Here is a 16,277-nt window from a genome sequence, read left to right on the forward strand (position 1 = left end):
CTGGTGGGAGGGGGCATTGGGGTCACCCCCTTTGCCTCCATCCTCAAAGACCTGGTCTTCAAGTCATCAGTCAGCTGCCAAGTGTTCTGTAAGAAGGTGAGTGCCCTCTCCTCCTGCCGACCCATGGCCCCTGTTCCCTATCACTGTGTCCATCTCTGCCTGTCTCTCCTGCCTCTGTTCTTGGCCTGATCTGGGCAAGGCCCAGTTGGCCTGACCCCAGAGGGGTCAGGATATCCTCAGACCCTAAAGAACAGAGTTGGAGAGGGGTAAAGAAACCCACTCTGTCTTACAGAGGAGGCCAGCCCCTGAAGGGAGCATTGTCAGCTTGGGAGAAGGAAAGGAACACTTGGGGTGGGGCAGAACTGAAACTGGCTCTGCTTTCAAGAGGAAAAAGAGGGGAGGTGGCCAGGCAGGGCTGGTGGGCTGGGCTGGTTCCAGGAACACAGCCCAGGCCCTCAGGCCCCCTCCATCCCGGGTCCCTTCACCCCAGCGTGGACCTGGTAGCAGGCCCCTGCTTGTCTCTGTGGGCCCGGCAGGTGAGTCAGGGGCACAGGAACGCGGCAGGCAGAGGCCCAGCCATGTGCTGTCAGCTTTTGGAGGGTGCCAGGCAGCTCCCCTGCTCCTCCGTCCGTGCCAACTCTGCCTCTGCTTCTTAACCCACATGGCCCCTGCTTCATCCTCTTCGGAAGTTGGAGGTGGCTCCCTCCATGGCAACTTCCGTCCTCTGGAGCCCATTCCCATCTGCTCCAGGCAGCCAGCTGGGTCTTCCCTAAGACTGTCCCTCTGGGCTAGGGTTGCTTCGGAGCCTAGCAGCCTGAGGAGGGCCCATTGGAGGGAGCGGCAGGGCAGGCTCCGTGTGAAAAAGCTGCTTCCCACCCCATCAGACCTTCAGCTCACTTGACAAGTGTCCTTTTTCATCACCCCAGGTTATCCCTCCCTTCTACCTCTCCATGCCCTGGGGTAACCCCCATCTCCCGCCCCAGAGCCTGGCCCTATGGTCCCTGCAGCACTCCATCTCTGCAGTGTGTCTGGGGAGAGGCACAAGCTGACCAAGTTCTATTGCTGTGGGGATCCCTGGGATATAGGGAGCCTGAGCTGAGCCAGGTCCTGAGCTCCCGCCATGTGTCCCCAGATCTACTTCATCTGGGTGACGCGAACCCAGCGGCAGTTTGAGTGGCTGGCTGACATCATCCGGGAGGTGGAGGAGAATGACCGCCAGGACCTGGTGTCCGTGCACATCTACATCACCCAGCTGGCCGAGAAGTTCGACCTCAGGACCACCATGCTGGTAGGTCAGGGCCAGCCAGCCGGGGCGGCTAGGTGGGTCACCATCTAGACTAAGAACTGACCCTGGCTCTGCTTGGTTGTGACCTTCCTCCTCTACTTCCTCTCCCAGTACATCTGTGAGCGGCACTTCCAGAAGGTGCTGAACCGGAGCCTGTTCACGGGCCTGCGCTCCATCACCCACTTTGGCCGCCCCCCCTTCGAGCCCTTCTTCAAGTCCCTGCAGGAGGTCCACCCGCAGGTCAGTCCACCCCATATCAAGGTTCTCCTGGCATTTATCACCTGAGGTCTGAGCAAACCTCCCAACCCAGCTCCATGAGGGAAGGAATTGACTGCTGAGGAAAACTCATCACCCAGGAGATAAGTGGGGATAATGGAATGGAAAAACAGTAGGGGTCACTCTGAGGGGCGAAAGGGGGAAGCAGCCACAGGGACTTGCCACTTCTAAAGCCATGATGCCTGTCCAGAAGGAACAGCTCAGTGATTGAGCTCATCCTTACCATAAACTCAAGAGCTACTCTTACCATGAATACTGAGCCAGCACTCACCCTAGACACTGATCTTTACCATGAACACTGGGCTAGCCACTACTCTCAGAAATAATGGCCTAGCCCTCAAAGAGACAGTAAGCTAGCCTTTAACTGGAACATTGATTAACCCAGCCCCTATCAGAAACACTGATCATGTACCTGAAGCTGACAGATGCCTTGGAGGGGGTGGAGGTTGGACCCACACAGAGCAAGTCTACCAAAACTGAGCTAGATGTAAACACACCGAGCCATCCCTCACCACACATGATGTGAAGCATACCTTTATCAGAAACATAGAAGGAGCCCTCACCAAGGACTCTTGCCTGTCTTTAACACGAACACCGAGCTAGCCTTCACGTTTCCCTCCCCCAACAGGTCCAGAAGATTGGGGTGTTTAGCTGTGGCCCCCCTGGCATGACCAAGAATGTGGAAAAGGCCTGTCAGCTCATCAATAAGCAGGATCGGACTCACTTCTCCCACCATTATGAGAACTTCTAGGCCTCCTGCCCAGGGGCTCTTCCCACTGCCCAGCTGAGCAGAGGTTTGGGCCCCCACCACGCTCTGTACTTCCTATTTCTGACTCCTTCTGCCTCCTCCTCATTCCTACCTCCCAACCTTGGTCCAGGTGGTCATAGTCAGTCACCCCATATGGGTTCAGAGACCCCCAAGTCCAGAATGTTTCAGCCTGGAGAAGTGGGAGGCATTGTCTGGGCAACAGAGGTTGGGAGGTAGGAGAGCTATTATTACTTTGGGGCAAAGTGACACCTCTTCTTCCAAACTAAGAAAAAGCCTCAAAAGACTGGAGCTGACAAGCAGTGTGTATGTGTATTAGGGGGCTGTGAGCCTAAGGATAAAGTAGGAGCACAGATGCTGGCATCTTGGAACTTCCCCCCCCACAACCTCCCCCTCCTCTAGGCTCCCCACTGTCAAAAGGGCTGGCAAATGCCTTGGGGTGGGGTAGAGGCTGGGCCCGCAGAGAGAAGTCTGCAGGAACCCCCTCAGCATCCTAGTCTAACAGCACAACTGATCTTTTCTCCCCAGTTTTTAAACATGTACTGTAGTCAGAATCTGGCCCAATATCTGTGTGGTGCTCCTCAGGCCTTGTCTCTTCTTCCTACTGCAGCAGTCTCCTTTACAAATAAACCACTTTTCTGCACTCTGGGTTTCTTTATTCTGCCCTGGGATGGGGATAGGCACTGGCAGAGAAAGCTACTCAACCAGCCAGCTCACCGAGGCTGGTGCAGACAGTCCTCTGAACTTCCCAGCATCTACTGAATAAAGGAACCAGCTCAGGCCCGAGTGCTTTAGCTGGAGACCCCTTTCCCAGCTCAGGGGCACGCTTCCTGACCAAGGGCCTCTCAGGGTGGCTAGTGTGGGGCTTCTGAAGCCTGATCAGGAAGGGCGGGGGGAGAGGTGGGCATTCATGGAGAAGGTGGGCCAGGCACAAAGTGCAGGTGTGTGTGACAGGACAGAGCAGGAGCCCACAGGGAGCCAGAGTTTGCCTGGCCGGCTCCAGGACCTCCGGGTAACAGGAGTTGACCACCTGTGCCTACATGGGTCTTCCAGGTAGAGATGAAAGCAAGGAGACGGATGAGCACAGCACCTAAACACTCAGAGCCTGCTTCCTCATCTGCAAAGAGACTCAATACCTTCCAAGATATAGGGCAACCCTCTGAGGGAATTTCTAAAGCAGGGCCCAATTTCAAGTGAGCCTTTCGATTGTCCCTACAGAATTCTTACATTTGTCAGGTCACATGTCCTCGATTTCGATAAAATCCAAAATTCCATGACTGACACTACATGTGGGTGTTGCAGGTTTAGGTTCTGTAAGGAGGCCCTCAGACTGCGCTCCCAGGCCAGCGGATGTTTGTTCGGCCCCTCGGGGAGCCCCGTGGGAGCAGGAGGGCGGGCCTGGAGTGGGTCGACAGCAGCTCCGACAGGCGGCCCGGTGGGTATTCCCGGGGGCTGGCCCCAGAGGCCTCGGCCGGGTCCAGCTGCGGGCGCGGGCTGGGGCGTCTCCAGGGCCAGGGTCGGGTGTGGCCCGGCGCCCGCGACCCGCGGTTAGAGGCACGGCCAGCAGGGGGCACGCGCGGACCGCCCCGCCACGCTCGGCCGCGAGCCCGAAGGCCCAGCCCCAAGGGAGCTCCGAGCCCAGACCTGCGGGCTGCAAGTCTCCAGGGGCCGGACTCACGGTCGGAGAATGGGGGAGGCGCGGCAGGCCCCGCTTCCTCTGGAAAGAAGACGCAGTCGCCGCGCCAGCTTTCCCGCCTCCGCGAGTGCGCGGCTTCCGCGTGGCAGGGCCGCCCGCTCCCCCTCGCCTGGCGCGCTGCCTCTTTGTCTCTCCGCGGCTCCCCTCCTCCCAGACGAACGGCTGTTGGCAGGAAATTGGACGCGCTCTTGGGGAGCCTCGCTCATCGGCGCGGCGGGGAGGGGGCGCCGCGCGGCCGGTCGGCTTCGGGTGCCCCCAGCCGGGGCGGGGGCGGCAGGGGATGTTTTGACATCTCGTCAAGGGAAGGAACTTGATGCTTCGAAAGTGCTTTTCACAGCCTGCTTGTGTCGCTTCCAGGACTGATTTATAAACAGAATCTGCGCTCGCTTCGCCTCTCCCTCCCCCGACAGCCCGGGGGGCGGCGCTGGAGGCGCGGACGCGGCTGTGCCTGGCAGGACTTGGTTTATTTATTGCATCTGGCCGGGAGCCGGGGCGGCCCGGGGACTGCGCAAGTTCCCTCTGGCCTGAGCCCTTCCCCTCGTCTCCCCACCCCCACGGCCAGCTCCATCCTAGGGGGATCTGCCTTCCCTAAGCCCCGCACCGGACTCTGGACGGAGCCCGCCGGCGGTTTAGGGGTGGAGGCGGCCAGGGCGCCCCGCAGGCCTGCGTCCTGCCCCACTCCGCATTGACCCAGGGGGAAGGAGTCGGTGGGGAAGGGGGTCGCCACCTGTGCCCTAGGGGCGGAAAAGGCGGGGAGCTGCGGATCTGAAACTCCTCTGGAGACCAGCGGCCCTGAAGCCCCCTTCCTCCAGGGGCTATCCTTTCTCCCCAGGGATTCCTCTGTCCTCGGCTCCAGACCACCTTTTACTCCGAGGCCCCAGTAGGCCTTCTCGTTTAGAATAAATTAAGGAATCTCCAGCTTCCACTCGATCTCAGGGAGAGGGGAAGAAAGGTTTGACAGAACATGTCCCTGGGAAGGGCCACAGCCCTCAGCCAGGGGATGGGCACAGGGCTGGGTCCAGATTTGTCACAGTGCCCGGGCCACCCATCTACAGAGTCCGAATGGCCACGGGGTAGAGCAGGGACATGTGCTCGGCCCCCTTAATGGGCAGCTTGCGGCTGGCGTAGTGGTGCACGATTTCAGGGACGCTGCTGAAGGGTGGGCTGTTCTGGCCCAGCACGTACTTGTGTTCCTTGGTCCGGGACAGCTTCATGTGCATGAAGCCCTGACTGCTCCTGGGAAGAGGAGAGGAGACCCTGGTGAGTAGGGGCCCTCTCCGGTCCCCCTCCCCTCCCCCGCCCCTGCAGCAAAAGTGGTTGTTCCGAGCCAGCTGTGTGTGGAGGTGGGGAGGGAAGGTGGAGGTCAGTCCAGAAAACAGGCAGGAGGCAGAGGGGATTTTGTGAGTGGGTAACAGTAGGCATTGGCTTTGTGGTGAGGGCACTGGGCTTGCCAAGAATGTGTGTGTGTAAGTGAGTGTACAGGGCGTGTGCAGGTGGAAACTGGAGCGACCACTCTCCCTGCCCCAAACTCTGGGACCCAGGCACCAGTGCCCTCCAGCCTGTATGGCCAAGGCTGGTCTACCCTCCCCATCTCTGAGCTGTGGGGGATGACACCTGTGGGGAGCTCCTAGTGACTGATGTGGAGACACAAACGTCCTGGGCAGGACAGTGTGTGGACAGATGTGACAACCAAGTGAATCTTGGTTGAGGCTCTCTCTTGCAGAAACCAGGGGAGGGGGCGAGCTAGCTGCTCTGGAAGTCCCTCCCAAATCGGGAAGGCTCCAATGCCTTGTCCCGGGGATACCCCTTTACCCTCCTGCTAACTGGGCCTTGGGCCAAGCCCCCAGCTCCTCTCTCCCTTCAGCCCGGATGACGTCATCCATGAGGCTGTAACTCCATTCCCTCCCTCAGAGAGGGGAGGCTCCCCTGCCTCTCCCAGCTCCCTGACACAATCCAGGAAATGGACATTAGTGCCCGGCCCTGCCCTCAGACAAGGACCCTGCTGCTCAGAGCTCTGGCTAGCTCCCAGCCGCCCTGGCACCCTTAGAGAGACAGCATGGGGGTGGGGCCCGAGCAAGAACAACCCCTGCCCAAGCTACCACAGGCCCGGTCCACAGGCAAGGAGGAAGCAGTGCATGCGGGAGCCCTGAAGCCTGAATACTTGTCTCTCGGGGCCAGAGCCTACCTGGGGACAAGTGCAGGGCTCAGAAACTAGTATAGGAGGTAGGACTGGTGAGGGGGGCACTCAAACGAGGTGAGGCTGGCAAACCTTATTTCCCTCCCCTGCCTGGGTACAAAGAAGGCTCTGACTGGCCCCATTTCACTGGGCCCACAAGTGGAGATGGAGAGTGGATGACTGAAGAGAGGAAAGGGATGACAGGAAGAAACAGTCCTTTATCACCCACCCTCCCAATTCCTTCTCCTTGCCCCAGGATCCAGTACCCTAAAGCCTGCTGGGGGCCCAGGCTGGGTGTATGTGTGTGCGGCGGGGGGGGGGGGGGGGGGGCGGCGTGGGCGTCCTTCTTCTGGAGGCCTGAGATAACAGCTGAGGCTGACAGTGACCACACAGGCCCTGGGGAAGGGAGCTAAGGGCCTGAGGAAAATGTACAGTCCCTGGGGGCGGTAGAGAAGGGAGGCAGTGAGCAGTCTCCCTCCCCTGTCTGCCCTATGCCATGGCCCAGGCCCAAAGCTGTGGGCAGCAGCTTGGCCCTTGCTTTCCCTCACCCTCTCACAGTTTGGGGACAACCCCTACCCACAGTCCACTTGGGATAATCACCTCTCCCCAAAACTGCATTATATCTTCTCCTTGAGGGACAGATTTGGCTAAAAAGGGCAATAAAGTGGCAACAAGCCTCCATCTGGATAACTGACCTCCTGGGATAAAGTCCCAAGCCGAGTCCTTGCCCAACCCTCAGGAGCCTGGGTGGGACTAGCTGGGCCGCAGGGCCAGAGCTGACATGGCTTTGGGAGGAAGCTGTTTAATTACCAGTGAAAGCCCTTCCATTACAGAGAGCAGAGAAACCATAATTGTATTTCAGAGAAGCCATTTATATGCAAACGAGGCTCTGGCAGACAGATGCTGGTGAGGCCAGATCAGCCAGGGCTGAAGCAGCATCCAGGCCTGCCTCCCCTCTTACTCCCCAGGCTAAGGCGGAGCCCTGCCCTGCTCTGTTTAGGGAGCCAGACCCTTGCTATCTAACCCAGCCTTGGACTGTTCCAGACTTGAGGATGGTGGAGCTATGCAATGGAATAGTGCTGTTCTTGTAGTCAGACTGAACTGAGCTGGGTCCAAATCCTGCTTTTGGCACTTTACTACCTGGTGGCCTTGAGCAAGTCACATACCTCTTTGTATTTCTTTCTGGCTATAAAAAAAGAGATTCATCTTGCAGGTTGGTAGTTGGTTTGGAGAGGGTATATACGCTGCTTGGCACATAGCAGATGCTCTGTGACTCTTAACTATTAAAGCAATACACATCCTAGTGTTATATCAGATTTTTGACAGATGAACTTTTCCTAAATGCTCCTTTGATTTTATGATAATTTGCAGAGTATGAGAGCTGCAAGAAACCTAAGAGGTACCCATCAATGCATTTTGCAGTGGGAGAAACCAAGGCCCAGAGAGGTTACATGATTTGCCTAGGGTCACATAGCTAGTTTTATTAAGCCCAAGAATAAAATTCAAGTTATTTGACTACAGACTGGATCTTCCCATTATCTTTTAGTTGAAGTTGAATAATTATCCTCAAATGTATCTGTTCAATAGTCCCAAATTTCTGTATATTGCATTCATTTGAAGTGGGGATATACCTGTATTCTAATATCCCTGGGGAATGTGGTAGGAGGTGGTACAGATGCCCCAGTAGTGATGGGGGGATGTGAATGGACACACCATCTGACGGGCTGCCACGTGGGGTGCAGGCGCTACCAGGCAGAACTCCTGGGTACCGAGGGGAGGGCTGGCCATTCTACCAGGATGGCCTCGGAGGCCAGTGCTCGTTCTGTGTATCCTATCTTCCTATCCTTCCAATAAAGATGATGGTGATCATTTATTTAGCACTTAGCACCATGTTAAGTGCCTCCCATATATTATTTCATTTGATCCTTCCCTATAAGGTAGACATTATTATTTCCCCATTTTATAAGTAAGAAAACTGAGGCCCAGAGAGGTTAAGGGGGCCCCAGGCCACACAGCTAGTACGTGACAGAAACTTTCTGAGCTGGACACTGTAGCTTGACTGTTTCCTCTAAAGGACTCTGAGCTCCCTGCAATCTGGGGCTGAGCCTCAGACCCTCCAAATCCCCAGGCCCTGGCCCAGAGTCAGCAAATGTTCATGGGGATGGAGTTCTCCCCAGCTTGGCTGGGCACGGGGAGAATGTTGGAGTCTCCTCCTGTCCTGCCGGTTGTCTTCCCATGGATTCTCCTTGGTGCCATGGTGACAAGTTAATCCTGCCTAACGCTGGTAGTTGGCCCACCCCTACTCACTTGAGGGACAGAGAGAAATCATTCTTGCTGGTCTCACTGTTGCGCACCAGGTAGCTGGCCTCTTTGCACAGTCGGAGCAGGTTCTCGGCATCTGTTCGACTGATGGCCCCGTGGTACCAGCTGAGGACAAGAGAGAGGAAGGGGGGCATCTCTGCTGGGTCCCTCGCCGTCCTGGCCCACCCATTCTGGGTGTCCCCTGCAGGCAAGCCAGTGGCAGGAGGGGAAAGGAGGAGGGGAGAGAGTCCCCAGCTGGACACAGACACTCACACCTGGTTTTCCAGAGGCAGTGCTGGGTCTGTCCACTCCCCAAGGGGGCTGCTGGGCTCCATGCTTAGGGACTTGGCTGACTTGGGGTTCCCTGCAGAGAGTCGGGGAGGTAGCCGCCCCTTCTCCTCCCGGCCGGGTGACAGGCAGCTCTTCTCAGATCCTTCAAACTGGGCTGTGGGGAATATACCAGTCATAGACTCTGAGGACCTTAGAGATAGAGCCCTGTAGAATAACTGGTGCTCCACCCCCATTTTCTGCCAGAAGGGGTCAAAGGAATGTTCTGGAAGGGTGGGACATGCTCCTGGGCTTGACTGTCTCTGGGGACAGAATCCTGGGTCCACTCCCTCGTTGGGGGTGGGGCTCAGCCCTCCTATGCCATACTGTGCCTACCAGTCCCCACGCTGTGGGAGGAGAGGGGAGAGGAGCAACATGAGAAACCACTTAAACTTCTCCCTCTGGAGCAGCGGCCTGCCTTCCCCTATTCCATTCCCCCTTGGGGTGCCTTCAGCGCTGATAATATTGTTTCTTTCTCCTCCTCAGAGTTCATTACCGTTCTCCATATCACCCTGCCAAGCCATTCTGTAGAAATGACTTATTGATTTGAGAACAATTATCCGATTCCCCTTGGTGCCATCCTGACAGGCTAATCCTGCCCAAAGCCGCCAGCCGGCCCGCCCCTCCCGTGCCCCCAGGGTTGCTGCCCACAGGCTCCCTGCCCCCACCCCGAGGAGCCCGGCTGAGGCGGCTCTGCCCTCCCAGACCAGGGCAGGCCTGACCACTGAGCCAGCACAGGGGAGGGAGGAAGCCAGTGAGCCACATGAGCACAGGCACACACGGGCAGGCGATGGAGACGCTCCTTCATCCCGTATTTACAAAATAGCCCTCACACTCAGGCCCAAATGTACAAACATTCTGTACAAAACTGAACAGAGATGAAGCATTCAGTGCTTCCTTTCTCCTCATCTGGGCTTTTTCTCTCCTTGTAGCACTTTCAGGACCTTATTGTCTCTCAGTCACCACATGCAAGGATCAGACCCTTCCCTTACTCGAAGGAGTCAGACACTTCCTACACTAGCATCACCCCCACCTCGAGAGTTATTTGCATCGCCAAAGGATTGGGGCAGGCAAAGTCCTATGCAAAGAAGTGAATTTAAAATAGTGGATTTTTGTGGCATGGTAGGAAAGATATTTGGAAAGGGACTCCTTTCGAGACACCTTCCCCACACCTCTGGGAGGAAGGAGGAATGTGTGCTTTGTCCCTTCTCTCTTCCCTCCAGGACAAGGGGGATTCTTCCTGGATTCTCCAAACCCTGCCCCACTTCAGCTCCTCCAACCCAAGCTGGCAGGGCCTGAGGCATGAGAGGACATGTCACCCTGGCCAGAAGCTCCCACAAGACCCACCGCTGCCGTCCTCCAGGCTGGGCTCGGGGAGGGGTGAGGCTGGACCGGAGATGTCCCTGTCCCCGTCAGGCAGGGAGGGGCTGCTGTCCAGCTGTCCCACCGGCGGAGGCCAAGGTAGGTCTTTGATGACCTTAATGTCAACTGGAACCAGTAGCAGCAGGGAGAAGAGGCACAGACAGGGACAGAGACAGAGACAGAGAGACAGAGAGAGGCAGAGGTTGAGACACCAAAACCCAGAGCCAGGACACAGGACAGCCTAGAAAGGAGGAGGGTCAGAGCAGAGGCAGGGGTGGCTTCTGAGGGGGGACAGGACTCTCAGAGGGTTGGATGGAGCCACAGTGACCACACCAGCCTGGCTTAGTCCAAGGGTGGGAGGCACAGGTAGCAAATAGCGGGATGCAGAGTCTTGCACTGCCAGCCACGTGGGCCCCCTTCATTTGAACCCTCATAAGCCTCCAGGGCCCAAAGGGACCAGGAGAGGAGGAAGGGAGAGACAACAAGCTGCCCTTGCCTCCCAGCACCACACCCAGGCCCCCACAGCCTCCTGGCACCCTCAGACTTGCCACCTTTTCCCCACGGCCTGGGCAGTCATGGGCAGTGAGACCGACAGCCCGGCTTCAGGCTGTCAGGAATACTCCGATGTGGGGGCAGATGTTTTATTGAAATTTACCCCCCACACCCTCAGTCCTGAGCCTTGACAATTAAGACAGGGATGCCGCTGGCGGCTGCAGGACTGCTAACGAGGTTTCCTAATGACGAGCATAGATTTTCCCATTAAGCAATCCAAACAGTATTGATTCTCCAAGGAGACTTCTGGAGATAAACGGTCCATCCTCAATGGTGCAAGCTTTACAGGAAACAAATTAGAAACCTGTGGTTTCCCAGTCTGGCTGCCAGGGTGGGGAGGACAGGGCAGAGAGCTGAGTCTAGCTCCAGGAGGGATGAGGGGGCCATGGGAGTCCGGGTGAAGTCGAATGGCATTTCCACCCTTTGTGTTCCAGGGGCCAAAGCACTCTCCAGGCTCTCCAGACTGTAGCAGCACCCACTCAGACCACCAACACACACCTCCCCAGGTTGGACTCCAGGCCTGGGACAGGTGCTGGGGTGCCTGGGACAGGAGAAACCTAACCCTCATTCAACAAAGAGGATTTCTCACAACCTCCCTCTCCCCCACCAGTTCCTGCTCCTCAGAAATCCCCCTGGGGCACAGGTGCCCCTGGTCTGGCACAGCCTGCTACCGGGAGACACAGCTCTCTGATTCAGGGCTGGGATCTCTAAAGGTTACACACACAGCCATTTTCATTGTCTGGGGGTTAAATGCCTTCTTTTGGTAAGTGTAAGTATTTAACATGTCACAAGTTTTATCATCTTGTTTGGGAATTTCTTTATTTTAAAATACGCCCTGTCTCCCAAAAGATGGAAGTGGCCTAAGCCTCTTGGCCTCTGAGAGGTGGTGATGCAGGGGAGACCCTTCATCCTCCCGTGCCCGTTTCCTGACCCTGCACCCACACTGCCCAATTCACCAATCTCTGGGATGCACTCAACTATGCTTCCCTTGAGCCCAGCTTCGGGGACTCCCCCAGCCCCTGGGGTCCACTCCTTCCACTCCCCTGGGCCTGGAGAGCTGTTTAGAGGCCCCAGCAGACCCACCCTCTCCACCCAGGGCTTACCTGCAAAGGCTTTGGAAATCCGCTCCTTCTTCCACTCCCAGGGCTGGTCATACTCCTCGGGGGGCCTCTCGTCATCCTCTGGCAGCCGGGACTCCCGGGGCCAGGGGGCCCCCTCACCCTCTGGGGTGGCCCCCTCCTCCTCTGGCTCATAGGGCGTGTCATACAGAGGCAGGGGCTGAGCTGCTGTCTCCTTGGAACTCCGGATCTCTGCCAGGGCAAGGCAGGAGGGGAGGTGTGAGAGCAGCCCTGGCTGCCCGGCTCAGCTCCTCTGGCAGCGCCCTCAGCAACACACCAAGCCTCCTTCAGAGGAGATGCCACTGGCTTTGGGGGCCCAATGGCCACACATCCGGGGTCCCTTGCCCTCAAAACACCTCTGGGGTTCCAAAAAGCAATGGGATCCAATGGAGGCAGGGGCAGAGAAGCACCAGCGTGAAAGACAGAAAAAAGATCTTTAGATGGCCAGCAAGGGCTTGGGAAATGAGGCTTACGCATTTTGGAAACTGAGACGGGGTCCTCTCCTAATCCACCTCCTCTTGGCTACTCAGCTCCAATTTTTTTCCTTGCATCCCAAATAATACCACTTGACAATCAGAAAATCCTTCTTTGTTGCTCAGATACTGCTGATCACGCCCTCCTTGAAACTGTCCCCTCTGACAAGTCATGTTCATGGTCGTCCTCTCTGAGCACCCCTATTTGGACTCTTTCCCTGGCCCCTCTCTCGGTCTCTGTTCCCCAGAACCAGGTCTGATTTGCCCTCACTCCTTGCGCAGTCTCATGGCACCCTATACACTTCCAGTTGCCATCAACATCTTTCACTTTAACGTTTCAAACTTGCCACTTTCCCCAGAAGTTCTTCTAGTCTGTTCTGTGATTCTTTTTGGGATCGTTGACCCCAGTGAAAATCTAGTAAAAGCTATGGAGCCACTCCCCAGAAAAATGTGCAAATTTTCACATACAACTCCAGGGCATTCATGGGCCTCCGAGGGGGACACACCCCTCTGATCTAAATTGGGTAGTCACCCTCCCACCTTCTCCCTTTCTGTGCACTACACTGCTCTCCTTGGTCCTGGCCCTCCATCCTCCAAATTCCATCTGTTCACCACCAGTACCTGATGACTCTTAGCCTCGTCTCTCCACATCTAGATTCCTCCACTCTACCGGCTCACGTTTCCATGCGCCCCATGGAAGAACACTCCTGTCCACTCTCTGCCCCCTTGCCTCTCTCCCAAGGAGGAAGAGCAGCTTATCTGATTACCAGTGGATGCTCGCTCTCTTTCTCAGCTCTGCCTTCTGGCTCTTTCTCCTCCTGCCCCCCGTGAAGGGGCTTATAGCTGTGCCTCATGGCCCAAGCCTGAGTGGGCAAATTTAATTCTGTGAAGTATTAAGCAGCCCATTGTGGAGACATAGCTAAGTAGTGTTCTCAATCTACTTTGTCAGTAATAAAGCTGACATAATCTTATCTTCATCTTTCCCTGGATCCTCTCTTGACCTCTGCTTTGCGCCCCAGGACCAGGTCTTATTCATTGCTCTCCGCCCCCACTCCTTGACAGGCTTGCTCTTCTCTAGCCATGTGGTTCCAATTGCCATAAAGATGTTTCACTCTGACATCACATCATCTCAAGCTCACCACCTTCCCTAAAGCTAGTGATTCTCTTTTTGGGTTCCATGACCCCCGGCCCACACCACTATCCTGCCCTCCTGACTATCCTAACTCTATCTGCCTGACCTTTGGTTGTGTGGCCTTCTCTACCGCCTCACATCTCAGGTACCACAAGTCATTGCTCCTTCTCCAAAATGACTCTCTTGAAGGCAGTGGCCAAGGACCAAGGTGGTCCATGGTGGACCCATGGTCTCCAAGGACCCAGTGAAGGGATCGTGGAATCAGTCCTTAGTCTTGTGGGTCCCAGAGCCTGTTGTGTAAATACCCAGGCTTCAGAGAGCAATCCCCTACCCCTGACTCCATCACGCACCAGCCATCATCTTTTGGGCCTCATAGGGCTCCATGTAGCCGTCATTTTCAGGGACCTTCTCTGGGGCTCCCGAAGCTCCTGCTGGGCCTTCACCAGTCTCCTGAACATCAAACGGGTCCGCGTAGTCTTCAAGGATTGCCAACTGCGGGAAGACAGTAAGGAGAGCAGGCTTCAGACATCTGAGAGACAGCTCTGCTTCTCCCCAGATGCTTTGTCCATGGGAGTGAGTCCTGAACAGAATCTTAGACCCAGAGCCCAAGGTATCCAAGGGCAGGCTCTGAGCTTGGACAGGGACAGGCTCTGGCTCTTCCTCTGCAGGGTTCACCTACTAGGCTGCCAGCAGAGTGGCAGATCTATCTTTTCTGTTAATTTTGTGCCTCTGGGCCATCCCTTAGGTTAAATGGCCAGGATGAAGCTCTGGGGAGGCTTCATTAAGGCCTGCCTCAGTCCAGGTCCAGGCAGGGCGATAGAGGTGTTCAACACCAGATGGTTCAACAGAGGGAATTAATTCAGAGAGCTGACTACAAAGGGGTTGGAGTTCAAAGAACAAGTGGAGAATAGCAGGCAACTCAGAGATTAACTTGGTCCATGCCTACAAGTTCAATCCCAGATGCTGAACAAAGAAAAATTGGCTGACCATCGAGAAAAGAAAAGCCAAATACTCATTTCATGGCACAGTTCTGCTGGTCTATCCTCAGAACATTCATCACCATGTCATGTGCATATTATTATACTCATTTTAAGGAAATGGAGGCTCAGGGCAGGTAGGGAACAACATGCCCAAGACCATCCCGCCTAAGTGGAGGAACCCATTTGGAATCTGTGCCCTTTGTGCAAAATTATGCTGTCAACCTGCCACCAGTAGGCATGTTGGCCATCCCGGAAGAGAGACCACCCAAGGACAGCCCTGAGGAAAGCCAGGGTTTGGGCTCTGCTGAAATTCCCTGGTTCCTGGGGGCCAGGAACAGGAAAGGCGTAGCCTTGACCCTCCACATCCCACACTGCCCCTTTCTCCTCCCAAGTGGTTCATGACCAACCCTCTGTCCCTGCTCCAGTCAAGGCAGAGCGAACTGTAAGCCACACACCCTGAGGAAGAGCTCAAGGTGCTCAGGGCGGGGTGCAGCTGAGGACAATAGAGCCTTTCTCCAAGCTGGGCCCAGGCTCCTTGAAGGGGGGAGGCCGAGGCGGAGACAGAGCCCAGCCCACCCAGGGCTGCCAGCACCTGAGGGGAAGCACTGCACACTGAGTTGACAGGCATTGACAAGAGGTGGCTCTGGGGCCCGCGGCACAAGGAGGGGCCACTCCTGCCTCTCCTCCATTCTTGGTGTAGGCTTTGGGTCTGGGCCAGATCAGGATTGCAGGAGCCAGTTGAGCAGGGAGGCTGTGGGGTGACTGCCTGTCCAGGGTCAGTGGATCTGGGACCCCTAGCAAAGCAGAGATGGAGAAAGGAAATTGCCCCCCCGACAGAGATCGCTCATGCATGTTCCTTGGGCCCCCCACGAGCCCATCTAGGGGTCTCTGAAGCACATCCCAACGACTCCTACCATCTCCCCTTTCAGTTCTTCAGCCCCTACCATGTTCCACCTTGTTCCACCCAAGCCCCCCAGTTCCTTCGCCTCCCTCAAATCTCTACCTGCTTCTGAGAAGACCACCATCTCAGGTCATACCATCCCCACCATCAGCTCATCCACTAGCCTACAGTTCTTTGTTGTTTCTGTCTCTCCAGCCCTAAGAAGCACCCGGCTCACAGCAGGTACTAGAAAAATGTTGCTACTAGATCACTGCCTATCTCCCCTTGGAGCTCTCCACCCCTAGTCCTCTTTCCTCCAGGAAGCAGAGAAAAGAAATCCACCCCAAGCTGCTTCCTCCCAGGCCTACTAGCACCCACAGCCGCACCCACCTGACCAAGGGGGCTCTGGAGTTGGCAGCGGGCACCCAGCCTCACGCTCCTGTGTGGCAGCTACTTAACAGTAACTGAGTCACTGGACGTGCCATCCTTAAACAGTGTAATGCCCACAAGACAAAGTCCAAAGTTAAAGGGATTTAAAGATTCTGCTTTCTTCTTCAGTTTCTCCCTACCCACCTTGGATCATTCTGTTACCTGAAAGTTCTGTGCTTTGTTTCTTACCAAAAAAGCTTTCCCTCTGCCTGGATTAGATGATTTTCTTTCTTCAGAAAGCCTTTCCATTCTCCCCCCCAGGTATGGTTAGGTGCCTCTGTGCTGGGCTATTATTACACTGTGTAGTAAATACTTGTTTTATCATCTGTCTTCCTGTAGACCATGAGCTTCCTGAGGGTAGGAACCATGTTTACTGCTAAATACCCAGTGCCTAAAAGTGCTCAGTAGATATTTGTTAAGTTAGTTCACATAGAACAGGAAGAATGGACAAAGGAAGCATTTTTCCTTGTTTATTCAGAAGAGAAAGGCATCATGAATCCAGCGGGGGGGGGGGGGGGGGGGGG

General features: G+C 55.9%; 2 protein-coding genes across 8 annotated transcripts in view; one reads left to right on the plus strand and one right to left on the minus strand.

The window, feature by feature from the left end:
* Positions 1 to 2,963, plus strand: part of DUOX1 (dual oxidase 1) — a 32,279-nt gene extending 29,316 nt beyond the window's left edge. For both annotated transcript variants that reach the window (XM_044917878.1, XM_044917880.1), the window contains 4 exons: positions 1 to 96; positions 1,133 to 1,288; positions 1,397 to 1,525; positions 2,190 to 2,963. The exon at positions 1 to 96 is cut by the window's left edge and continues 239 nt beyond it. In XM_044917878.1, coding sequence (XP_044773813.1) covers positions 1 to 96; positions 1,133 to 1,288; positions 1,397 to 1,525; positions 2,190 to 2,312 — 504 coding nt within the window. In that variant the 3' untranslated portion in view covers positions 2,313 to 2,963. The remainder of the gene's footprint in view (positions 97 to 1,132; positions 1,289 to 1,396; positions 1,526 to 2,189) is intronic.
* Positions 2,964 to 4,470: 1,507 nt separating this feature from the next.
* SHF (Src homology 2 domain containing F) overlaps positions 4,471 to 16,277 on the minus strand; it is an 18,802-nt gene continuing 6,995 nt past the window's right edge. Inside the window, exons 2-7 of one of the 6 annotated variants that reach the window (XM_044917906.1) lie at positions 13,815 to 13,956; positions 11,845 to 12,051; positions 10,175 to 10,315; positions 8,774 to 8,945; positions 8,507 to 8,626; positions 4,471 to 5,259 (exon numbers count right to left, since the gene is read on the minus strand). In XM_044917906.1, the coding sequence (XP_044773841.1) occupies positions 5,073 to 5,259; positions 8,507 to 8,626; positions 8,774 to 8,945; positions 10,175 to 10,315; positions 11,845 to 12,051; positions 13,815 to 13,956 (969 nt within the window). In that variant the 3' untranslated portion in view covers positions 4,471 to 5,072. Of the gene's footprint in view, positions 5,260 to 8,506; positions 8,703 to 8,773; positions 8,946 to 10,174; positions 10,316 to 11,023; positions 11,065 to 11,844; positions 12,052 to 13,814; positions 13,957 to 16,277 lie in introns of those variants that run through there. The other 5 variants (XM_021695401.1, XM_021695402.1, XM_044917907.1 and 2 more) reach the window with 5 other exon arrangements.

Source organism: Neomonachus schauinslandi, chromosome 9 (genome assembly GCF_002201575.2).
Source record: "Neomonachus schauinslandi chromosome 9, ASM220157v2, whole genome shotgun sequence".
Classification (NCBI taxonomy): domain Eukaryota; kingdom Metazoa; phylum Chordata; class Mammalia; order Carnivora; family Phocidae; genus Neomonachus; species Neomonachus schauinslandi.